At 43.1% G+C, this 12241-nt stretch overlaps 1 protein-coding gene across 3 annotated transcripts in view; it reads right to left on the reverse strand.

Moving 5' to 3' along the window:
* Positions 1 to 12241, reverse strand: part of atp11a (ATPase phospholipid transporting 11A) — a 163166-nt gene that overhangs the window by 30754 nt on the left and 120171 nt on the right. For all 3 annotated transcript variants that reach the window (XM_055637450.1, XM_055637453.1, XM_055637451.1), the window contains exons 27-28: positions 9006 to 9109; positions 6295 to 6460 (exon numbers count right to left, since the gene is read on the reverse strand). In XM_055637450.1, coding sequence (XP_055493425.1) covers positions 6295 to 6460; positions 9006 to 9109 — 270 coding nt within the window. The remainder of the gene's footprint in view (positions 1 to 6294; positions 6461 to 9005; positions 9110 to 12241) is intronic.

Genomic DNA, 12241 nt, shown 5'->3' on the forward strand with positions numbered 1-12241 from the left:
CTTTCTTCCTCGACACCAAACCCATTGTGACATCGGCAACTGTTCTTAATCGTGACCCTTTTTCCCATTTAGACCATTGATTACAACAAAGCAAGGGATCTCGCACTAAGTCTTGCACAATTCCACCAATAACAGACTCAGTCCTCAGTTCTTAAAGCACTGTTCACATTAAGGACTACTTTATACTACATTGAATTAGTGTGGCACTCTCCCTGCGATCCCAGGTATATCTTGTTTTCCTTATCAGTTTGTTATGAGGAACTTTGTCAAACCTTTCCAAAATCAAAGCACGACATATAACCATATAACCATATAACAATTACAGCACGGAAACAGGCCATCTCGGCCCTACAAGTCCGTGCCGAACAACTTTTTTTCCCTTAGTCCCACCTGCCTGCACTCATACCATAACCCTCCATTCCCTTCTCATCCATATGCCTATCCAATTTATTTTTAAATGATACCAACGAACCTGCCTCCACCACTTCCACTGGAAGCTCATTCCACACCGCTACCACTCTCTGAGTAAAGAAGTTCCCCTTCATGTTACCCCTAAACTTCTGTCCCTTAATTCTGAAGTCATGTTCTCTTGTTTGAATCTTCCCTATTCTCAAAGGGAAAAGCTTGTCCACATCAACTCTGTCTATCCCTATCATCATTTTAAAGACCTCTATCAAGTCCCCCCTTAGCCTTCTGCACTCCAGAGAATAAAGACCTAACTTATTCAACCTATCTCTGTAACTTAGTTGTTGAAACCCAGGCAACATTCTAGTAAATCTCCTCTGTACTCTCTCTATTTTGTTGACATCCTTCCTATAATTGGGCGACCAAAATTGTACACCATACTCCAGATTTGGTCTCACCAATGCCTTGTACAATTTTAACATTACATCCCAGCTTCTATACTCAATGCTCTGATTTATAAAGGCTAGCATACCAAAAGCTTTCTTTACCACCCTATCTATATGAGATTCCACCTTCACGGAACTATGCACGGTTATTCCCAGATCCCTCTGTTCAACTGTATTCTTCAATTCCCTACCATTTACCATGTACGTCCTATTTTGATTTGTCCTGCCAAGGTGTAGCACCTCACATTTATCAGCATTAAACTCCATCTGCCATCTTTCAGCCCATTTTTCCAAATGGCCTAAATCACTCTGTAGACTTTGGAAATCCTCTTCATTATCCACAACACCCCCTATCTTGGTATCATCTGCATACTTACTAATCCAATTTACCACACCTTCATCCAGATCATTGATGTACACGACAAACAACAAAGAACCCAACACAGATCCCTGAGGCACCCCACTAGTCACCTGCCTCCAACCCGATAAACAGCCATCCACCATTACCCTCTGGCTTCTTCCATTCAGCCACTGTTGAATCCATCTTGCTATTCCTGCATTTATACCCAACAGTTGAACATTCTTAACCAACCTTCCATGAAGAACCTTGTCAAAGGCCTTACTAAAGTCCATATAGACAACATCCACTACTTTACCCTCGTCAATTTCCCATGTAACCTCTTCAAAAAATTCAAGAAGATTAGTCAAACATAACCTTCCAGGCACAAATCCATGTTGACTGTTCCTAATCAGACCCTGTTTATCCAGATGCTTATATATATTATCTCTAAGTATCTTTTCCATTAATTTGCCCACCACTGAAGTCAAACTAACAGGTCTATAATTGCTAGGTTTACTCTTAGAATATAAATACTCTTAGAATTAGAATAGACATAAAAAGTGTTATCCATATTGGTACGCCTTGTTACTTCAATCAATATTCAATCAAGTTAGTTGGTCTGAATCAACCTTTATCTAATCCATACTGTGTGTCCTTGACTAACCTTCACCTCTTTATCTGCTGATTTCTTCTGATCCAGAATTTTCCCCAGTGATATGCCTACCACGATCGTAAAATTGACTGACTGACCTGCAGCCACAAGAAAACTGAACAACTGGAGGAACTCAATGGGTCAAGTCATGGAAATGGACTGATGATGTTTCAAATCAAGACCCTTCATATAGAGTGGAAGAGAAGAGTAGACAGTTTTAAGTAGTGGAGGGAATGGTGAAGCATGAGTTAGCAAGCAATAAGTGCATTCAGGTGAGAAGTTGTATGGAAGATAATAGATAGATAGCGGAGGGAAGGGTGGAGATAGCAACAGAGGCTGAGAAGTGATGTGGAGAGCAAAAGGAGGCATCTTCTGGAAACTGATAGGAAAAGGATGTGAAAATAGAAGTGAATGGGGGATGGGAACAAAAGAGGGAGCGGAGGGGTGAACAAGAGGGGAACAGGGATCCAGTGTGGGGAGTATATATGGAAGGGGAGAAAAGAAAGTGGATGGTCAAATGAGATAGGACCTTGGTGAATAAGTGGAAAGAGAAAGGGACAGATGGAGTGCAGGCAAGCTGAAATTGAAGAATTCAATGATCATGCCATTGGGTTGTAGACTACCTGGGCACAATATGAGGTGGTGTTCCTCCGGTTTGCGTTTGGCCCTGGCAATGGAGGCGGGGGACAGTCAGGCCAGTTTTGGAAAGGGAATGAAAATTAAAATAGCCATCAACCTGGAGATCCACATGCCCACAGGGGACAGAGCACATGTTCAGCAATGTGGTTGCCTCATCTGAGTTTGGTCTCACAGCTGTCGAGGGCACATCGAGAGCACCAACTACAATGGACAAGGTTGTTGGAGGAGGTGCAGGTGAATCTCCATCTCACTCGCAAGGGCAGTTTAGGTCTGTTGATGGAGGTGAGGGAAGAGGCGTTGGTTCAGATGTAAGCCCTCCTACCATTTGTGGGGTAAAGTGCCGGGAGGGGTAGGGTTGGATGGGGGAGGCATGAGTGAACATGTGAGACATGAAGAGACAGGTCCCTGCAAAATATTGAAAGGGGTGGGTATGGCAAAATGCGACTGGTGCTGGGCTATTCATGGTTAATTTGAATATCTCTTTTTAAGCAGTGGTACCATACAACCAACCTTTAGCCGTCTAGCACCAAGTCTGTAGAGATAGAGAATTTGGAGAGGTAGTTAAGATTGACTAAGAACCAGGAGATCCAGTGTAAGTACATTCGAGGCTTATTTGTACAAGAATTTGGCCTCAGGCATTGGCAGTGGAGATTAGCAGGACCAGCAGAGGAGGAAGAATGAAATCCAGTTGATTTCGGTACTGGCGACCAGGGAGGCGAAGACTGAAAAGTAATTCTGGAGATCTGAAGGAGGGTGAAGTTGTTATTGGGTGTTTTTTTTCTCCTCACATTTGTCCTGGTCCTCCTCAATGCACCTGTTTGCATAATGTTCTGTTTCATCTGCAACTCTTGCATGCATCAATGCCTGGATAACCCAGGCTTAGGCTGATAAATAACACGCTTGCAAACCATGACAAAGACCTCTCCAACAAGAGGTCGAACCAGCTTATTCCGTGATATTTAACAACATTATCATTGCTGGGTTTCCTATAATTGAAATCGAGTTTCAGACCTGAAACTTAAATAGAATCAACTACAATGCTTCATCAATAGCATCTCTCAAACTGGACTCACGGAACCCAGAAGTGCAACCCCCAGCACCATGGAAACATTATCACCTCCACCATCTCCTCCAACTAGATCATAAGGTCATAACGAATAGGAGTAGAATTTGGCCATTTGATCCATCATATCTACTGCATTCAATCATGGCTAATCCATCTCTCACTCCTAACCCTATTCTCTTGCCTTTTCCCCATAACCTCCGACACATGCACAAATTAAGAATCTATCTATTTCTGCCTTAAAAATATTCACTCACCTAGCCTCCACAGCCTTTTGTGGCAAAAGCTTCCACAGGTTCACCACCCTCTGACTGAAGAAATTTCTCCTCATCTCTTTCCTAAAAGAACATCCTTTAATTCTGAGGATATGACCTCTGGTCCTAGACTCTCCCACTAGTGGGAACATCCTCTCCACATCCACTCTATCCAAGCCATTCACTATTCTATATATTTCAATGAGGTCCCCTCTCATTCTTCTAAACTCCAGCGAGTACAGGCTCAGTGCCGACAAACGCTCATCATCCTACTCATTCCTGGGTTCATTCTTGTCAACCTCATCTGGGCCATCTCCAGAGCCAGCACATCCTTCCTCAAATACGGTGCCCAAAATTGCTTACAATATTCCAAATTTGGCATGACCAGTGACTTATAGACCCAATATCAGCAAGACCCAATATCAGCAAGACCCAATATCAGCAAGACAAAGGAGATTGTAACTGACACATCAAAGCTATGGCCAAGAAAACACACCAATATGCCTCTACTTGCTTCGAAGGCTTAGAAAGTTTGGTATGTCCCAAACAACAGTCACGGACTTCTACAAAAGCAGAGTAGAAAGCATTCTACACTATGCAGCACAGCATGATTTGGGAACAGCTCCAACCAAGACAGCAAGAAATTGCAGAGTTGTGGACAATGCCAGACCATCACACAAACCAACCTCCCTTCCATTGACTCCATCTACACTTCACGCTGCCCCGGCAAGGCCACCTGCATAATCAAGAATGAGTCTCCCTTGTCTCCCCTCTCTCATCAGGCAAGAGGTACAGAAGTTTAAAACGCATATTTCCAAATTCAGAAACAGTTACTTCTCAGCTGTTAGCAGGCAACTGAACGGTCCTCTCATCAGTTGGAGTGCGGTCCTGACCTCCCATTTACCTCAATGGAGACCTTTGAAGTATCCTTAATCGGACTTATCTTGCACTAAATGTTGTCCCCTTTATCTGTGCACTGTGGATGGCTTGATTGCATTCATGTATAGACTTTTCTTTGACTGGATAGTATGCAAACAAGAGCGTTTCACTGTACCTTGGTGCACATGACAATAATAAACTAAACTAAACTTGCATAGAGACTTGGAAATTTATCACCATAGAAACATAGAAAATAGGTGCAGGAGTACGCCATTCGGCCCTTCGAGCCTGCACCGCCATTCAATATGATCATGGCTGATCATCCAACTCAGTATCCTGTACGTGCCTTCTCTCCATACCTCCTGATCCCTTTAGCCACAAGGGTCACATCTAACTCCCTCTTAAATATAGCCAATGAACTGACCTCACCTTCTGTGGCAGAGAATTCCAGAGATTCACCACTCTCTGTGTGAAAAATGTTTTTCTCATCTCAGTCCATAAAGATTTCCCCCTTATCCTTAAACTGTGACCCCTTGTTTTGGACTTCCCCAACATCGGGAACAATCTTCCTGCATCTAGCCTGTCCAACCCCTGAAGATTTTTGTAAGTTTCTATAAGATCACCCCTCAATCTTCTAAATTCTGGCGAGTGCAAACCGAGTCTATCCAGTCTTTCTTCATATGAAAGTCCTGACATCCCAGGAATTAGGCATTTTCATTGGCTTCAGATCCTGCAAACGCCTGCCGAGTACTGAAGTTGGAGCCCCTTCACCACATGAATAATCGTGGATTAAGCTCATCACCACCAATTAAGAATGGGGAATAATTGCAGATCTTATCAATGATACAGACATCTTGAGGTTGAATGGAAGAAATTGTGGCATCACAGAAATTACATCCCAATGATGAACTGACCCAGCTGGTGCCCTGAAGACCCGATTCTGACATCATATGTCCTGAGATTTGGGGATCAGGAAATAAAATAGATGGATATTATAGCTTTGATGATACACCACCAAGGAGGGTGTTGAGGTATTTTCTACTTAAGGTGTCAGCAGAGAGGATTCTGCTTCAATTTGAAAGTTGCTTCTTTGTGCAGGTATTTTCATCAAAGTCCTGAAATCCTCTCCTTGGCTGGTTCATATAAACCAGCATTGATATATTTATGATGTTGAATTAATTCAGGCAGGAGGCACCAGTAGATCTCCTCTGCTTCTTATATGCACAAGCTATGGCCTGCGTTCTGCACAAGTATCAAAAAACGCAAGTTGAATAAAACGAATTTCACCTCGATCTAATTATTTTTTTCACACAAGTTCTGCATGAGTGTATCTTATTCCATCTCTCAATTCTTTGGGTTGTGATTTATGAATTCTGTAGGGGGATTTTCTGCAGTGGAGTGATAGTTATGAGCAGCTGGCATGTATCCACATTTGCCAGCAGTGTTTCATTTGCCCGTCGGAGACCAACAGCTCCCAATTTAGAGAGCAATGAGCAATATCATACTTGCACAACTGTGCTTTAAATGAATCCGTCTATTGAGATGCATTGCACAATCAGGCAGGAAATGCTGCTGCTATTTATTGTTAATCCACAATACTGCATACACAATGTTACCTGGACTTTGTCTGCTGCTGTTGGCCAAAGCTGCCTGCAGATGACTTTTTTAACGACATCTGGAAGAAGGCTTACAGTCAGTAGCAGCGTAATTCCTAACCAGGCCGGTCCTGTTGACAGCATTTGCATGAAGACATAGTACATTGTCTGGTAATTAAGGAAAGGCCTAAGAGAGAGAAAAATAAAAACATTCAGAAAATAGCAACAGAGTAAACTTTACTTTAAAGATATTAGGATGACCCCTCAGAAAGTGTCCAGCCCCAATGGTGTATATGGCCACATTCTTAAAATCGGTGTGGACCAACTGGCTGAAGTTTTTGCAGCATCTTCAACCTCTCATTACTGAAGGTCTGAGGTCCCCACATGCTTTGAAAGGACATCAATGATACTGGTGCCCAAGAAGAGTAAGGTGACATGCCTGCATGATCATTGACTGCTGGCACACCAGTCCAGGGTAATGAAGTGCTTTGAGAGGTTGGTAATGATGCATGTTTATATTTACTGCTGCCTTAAAAAGGACATGAACCCACTATAATTTACTTACTGTCACAACAGATCAAGAGGGGATGCAATCTTATTGTCTCTCCACTGGACAGCTTGGATTATAAGAACGTGTGCATCAAGTTTTGTTCGGTGATCACAGCTTGCCGTTCAACACCATCACCTCCTTCAAACTTATCAACTTAGGGAGCTGGGTCTTTACTCATCCTTATGTAATTGGATCATCAACTTCATCGGTAGACCACAATTAGTGCGAATTGGCAACACTTCCTCCTCGATAACGTAACACAGAGGCATCTCAAGGCTGTGTGCTCAGTCCCCTGATTTACTCCCACTATATTCATGATTGTGGAGCCAGATACTGTCATCTTTAAATTTGGCAACAATACCATCCTTGTTGGACAATAACAAGTAATGATGAGTCAGAGTACAGGTGGGAAATTGACAATCTGATTGAATGGTGCCAGAACCAAAGTCTTACTCTCATTGTTAGCAAGACCAAGGAGCTGATTGTCAACTTCAGGAGGAGAAAGCTGGGGAACCACTGAACTGTCTTCATCGATGGGATGGCAGAGGAGAGAGTCAAGAGCTTCGAGTTCTCAGGTGTGCACATCTCTGAGGGTCTGTCATGGGTGCAGCATATTGATGCAATTGCAAAGAAAACTCATCAACGCCTCTACTTCCATAGAAGACTAAGGAGATTTGCTATGTCGATGAATACTCTATCAAACTTGCACAGGTGTGTATGGTGGAGAGCATACAGACTGCCTGCATTCCGGCCTAGTTTAACAATTGACAGTAAATGTCCAGGAATGAAGGAGACTACAGGGAATGACTGGTCCATCACAGACACTGACCATCCCACCATCCAAGGGATCTATAGGAAGCGCTGCCTTAAACAAGGCTGACAATTTCATCAAAGATCCACATGATACTGGCTATACACTCATTTTGCTAAAAACATTGGAAAGAAGGCACAAGAGCCAGAAAACTGTGCCCACAAGATTTGAGAATAGCTTCTTCCCAGCAACCAGCAGGCTCTCGAACACGACACAACACCAACCTCAGCAACTGTGATCTACTATGAATTGGTTGCACGATGGATTATGTTTTGTGCACTTTTACGGTTACTAGTATAATGGTTCTTAATTTATTGTATTTCTGACTATTATATAATGCCTGTGGGTTATTCCACTTAAATGAACCTGTTAAGCTGCAGCAAGTAAGAATTTCATTGTTCCGTTGTGGGTACATACAACAATTAAACACTCCTGACAACTCTTGAACCCAATGGTGTGAATACTGATTTCTCCAGTTTCAGGTAAACCAACTCCTCTCTTCACTTCTATCTAGCTCAACCCCTGCACACACTTTTCTTTGCATTCCCTCTGCTCCTGTCACCCAGTTCATTTCCCCTCCTCCGCCCACTGCCTACTTCCAAGTGACCAATTTTTCTTCCCCCTACCATTCTCTTCTATTTACCATCCCTCCCTCTGGTCCTGTCTCACTCCCCACTTATTCTGTTTGTCAGATTCCACCATTTGAACCCTGTCACCTCAGTCTTGGCTACTATTTTCACCCTTCTCTCGCCTAACCGACGCATCAGCCAATCAACCCCTCCTTAACTGGATCCATCTAAAACCTGCCAGCACGTGCCCCATCCTTTCTCCTCACCTCTTCCTTCCAGCTATCACCCCTCTTCTCAATCAGTCTGAAGAAGGGTCCCATTCAAAAATAAAGACTATCCATTTCCATCCACAGGCGCTGTATTTGTTTTCGCTCAATACACCATGAATGTGGTCCTTTAATCACCAAGACAATAGACAATAGGTGCAGGAGTAGGCCATTCGGCCCTTCAAGCCAGCACCGCAATTCAATGTGATCATGGCTGATCGTCCCCAATCAGTACCCCGTTCCTGCCTTCTCCCCATATCCCTTGACTCCACTATTTTTAAGAGCCCTGTCTACCTCTCTTGAAAGCATCCAGAGAACCTGCCTATGAGGCAGAGTATTCCACAGACAATTCCAAAGACCCAATGAACACCAGCAGCTGTACATCAAATTACATCTAATGCCCATTTATATTCTTCCAAAATGTACCTCACCAGATAAAAATCTTTCAAAGCATATTTTGATCTGTTCTGTTAGAAACTACAGCAGCATTAGGGGGAATATATTGCCAAGTGAGTGTCCCCATTTAATACACTTACCAGATAACACCTCCCCAGAGCAGCGAAAAAATGATGTAAAACACCAGTGAGCCCCAAATCACTAAATGATTCATCCACGTCCAGTGATGAGTGTCCAATGCAAGCTGTGAAACCAGAAACATCATAACGTTAGGTGACCAAGGATCACAACATGGAATTAGTTCTGCTACAGCATGAGACACGACCGCTGAAAAATAAAGCAACATCTTTACTATTCAGTTCATAATCACAATCGTGGACTTGGAAACTATGGGCAAATTGTCGAGGTTTGCATTTTTTCATTTCCCTTCCTCATATTGGCCGATTCCTAACCACCGACTAAAAAGCAATACCAAACCATTCAGTTGAATGAAAGTTTAGAGAGAAAAAATAATCAAGGAAGACAAATCAGCATGGACCATGCGCCGGATTTGAACAGAGCAAAACTCCATCTAAACAAGTTAACCTTGCCAGGTCTTCTACACAGACATGTCAATAATTAGAATCTGATATATGAGAGTGCTCAAACAAAGTGATGGAGCATAGAACAGTACAGCACAGGAACAGCCCACAATGTCCATGCTGAAAATGATGCCAGTTTTGACCTCCTCTGCATGCACATGATCTGGATCCCTTCATTCCCTGAATATTGTATGGTATTGTATGGTATGACTGCTGCAATTTCGTTCAGACTTCGGTCTGAATGACAATAAAAGGCTATCTATCTATATATCCAGGTGTCGATCTGAAAACCTCTTAAAGCCTCCAAAGGCCACGTATCTGCCTCCATCATCACCATTGGCAGCAGGTTCCAGGCAGCCACTACCCTCTGGGTAAAAAAACTCAGCCCACATATCTCCTTTCCCCTCTCGACTGAAGGATCCCAACCTGAAACATCACCTATCCATGTTCTCCAGAGATGCTGCCTGACCCACAGTTAATTTTTGTTTCGTTTTTGTAAACCAGCATCTGAAGTTCCTTGTTTCCACTCTATACCATATACCTTTGCTACTCTATCTACTGGTGTTGTCACTGTTAGGTAGCTATGGACTTTAATCCCAAGATCCCTCTGTACATTAATGCTGTTAAGGCTCTTGACATTAACTGTATGAATTCACCTAATATTCAACTTAGCAAATTGCAACGTCTCACACTTGCTCGTATTAAACTCCTTCTGTCATTTATTTGGCCATTTCTATAGGACAGCCTTGCTTACTTGAATACACAACACAAATATAGCACTATCTAAGCCTGTTTCTCTGAGTAAGTCCCAGTCTATATTTGGGAACTTAAAGTTGTCCACCACAACAATCCTGCTGTTTTTGCCCATTTTCATAATCTCATAATTATAGCATAAAAATGCAGCACAGAAGCAGGCCATTCATCCCAATTTCTTGCCCGACCAATATGTCCCATCTAAGCAATTCCCATTCATAGAGCATAGAACAGCATTGCACAGGAATGGGTCCTTTGGCCTGTAATTTTGTGCCGAACATGCTGCCTCATGAAACCTATCTCATCTGCCTGTACAGCCACCTGGAGCGCAGGAGGCCAAGGGCTGATCTTACAGAGTTGTGTAAAATCATGAGGGGGATAGGCTGAATGCACAGATGCTTTCATCCATTGTAGGGAAATCAAGAACCAGAGGTAATAGGTTTAAGGTGAGGGGGAATGATTTAATAGGAACCTGGGGGACAACTTTTTCATACAAAGGGTGGTGGGTACATGGAACGAGCTGTCAGAGGAGGTAGTTGAGGCAGATACCATAACGACATTATAAAAACATTTGGACAGGTACATGGACACGGATAGGAAAGATTTAGAAGAATATGGGCCATAACACAGGGGAGTGGGATTGGTTTAGATGGGTCATCTTGGTCGGCACGGGCAAGTTGGGGCACAGGGCCTGTTTCCATGCTGTATGACTCTCCACCTTTCCTTGATCATCGTTGCTTTTTGCATATTTTTCATTCAGTTGTTCTATATCTCTCGACATCACCACCTATATCTCTCGTTTCCCTTTCCCCTGATTCCATGTCTGCAGAAGGGACTTGATTCAAAATGCCACCTATTGCTTTTCTCCAGAGATGCTGCCTGACCCGCTGAATTACTCCAGCTTTTTGTGTCTAACTTCAGTTTAAATCACCTTCTACAGTTCCTTCCTACACCCCATAAAGCAGGCAATATTCTGGTAAATTTCATCTTCTTCATCCTCTCCAAAGCCTCATTCCTGTAATTGGGTGACCAGAAGTCCACGTGAACTCTGCTTCTCTCACCACAGATGCTGCTTAACCTGCTCAATTATTCCAGCATTTTCTGTTTTATCTCCTCCTGAAATCAGTTTGCACACTTCTTATTTCTTAATTTGATGAGTATTATATAGAAACATAGAAAATAGGTGCAGGAGGAGGCCATTCGACCCTTCAAGCCAGCACCGCAATTCATTGTGATCATGGCTGATCATCCATAATCAGTACCCCGTGCCTGCCTTCTCCCCATCTCCCTTGATTCCGCTAGCGCATAGAGCTCTATCTAACCGCCTTTCAAATTCATCCAGTGAATTGGCCTCCACTGGCTTCCGTGGCAGAGAATTCCACAAATTCACAACTCTCTGGGTGAATTTTTGTTTTCTCATCAGTTTTAAATGACCTCCCCTTTATTCTTACACTGTGGCCCCTGGTTCTGGACTTACCCAACATTGGGAATATTTTTACTGCATCTAGCTTGTCCAGTCCATTTATAATTGTATATGTTTCTGTAAGATTCCTCCCTCATTCTTCGAAATTCCAGTGAATACAAGCCCAGTCTTTCCTCATATGACAGTCCCACCATCCCGGGGATAACCTCGTCAACCTACGCTGCACTCCCTCAATAGCAAGGATGTCCTCCCTTAAATTAGGAGACCAAAACTGCACACAATACTCCAGATATGGTCTCACCAGGGCCCTGTCCAACTGCAGAAAGACCTCTTTACTCCGATACTCAAATCCTCTCATTATGAAGGCCAACATGCCATTAGCTTTCTTCACTGCCTGCTGTACCTGCATGTTTACCTTCAGTGACTGGTGTACAAGGGCACCCAGGTCTTGTTGCACTTCCTTTTTTCCTAATCTGACACCATTGAGATAATAATCTGCCTCCTTGTTCTTGCCCCCAAAGTGGATAACGTCACATTTATCTATATTATACTGCATCTGCCATTCATCTGCCCACTCATTCAACCTGTCCAAGTCACCCTGCAACCTCCTAGCATCCTC

The sequence above is a fragment of the Leucoraja erinacea genome, chromosome 6 (assembly GCF_028641065.1).
Source record: "Leucoraja erinacea ecotype New England chromosome 6, Leri_hhj_1, whole genome shotgun sequence".
In the NCBI taxonomy this organism is placed as follows: Eukaryota; Metazoa; Chordata; class Chondrichthyes; order Rajiformes; family Rajidae; genus Leucoraja; species Leucoraja erinaceus.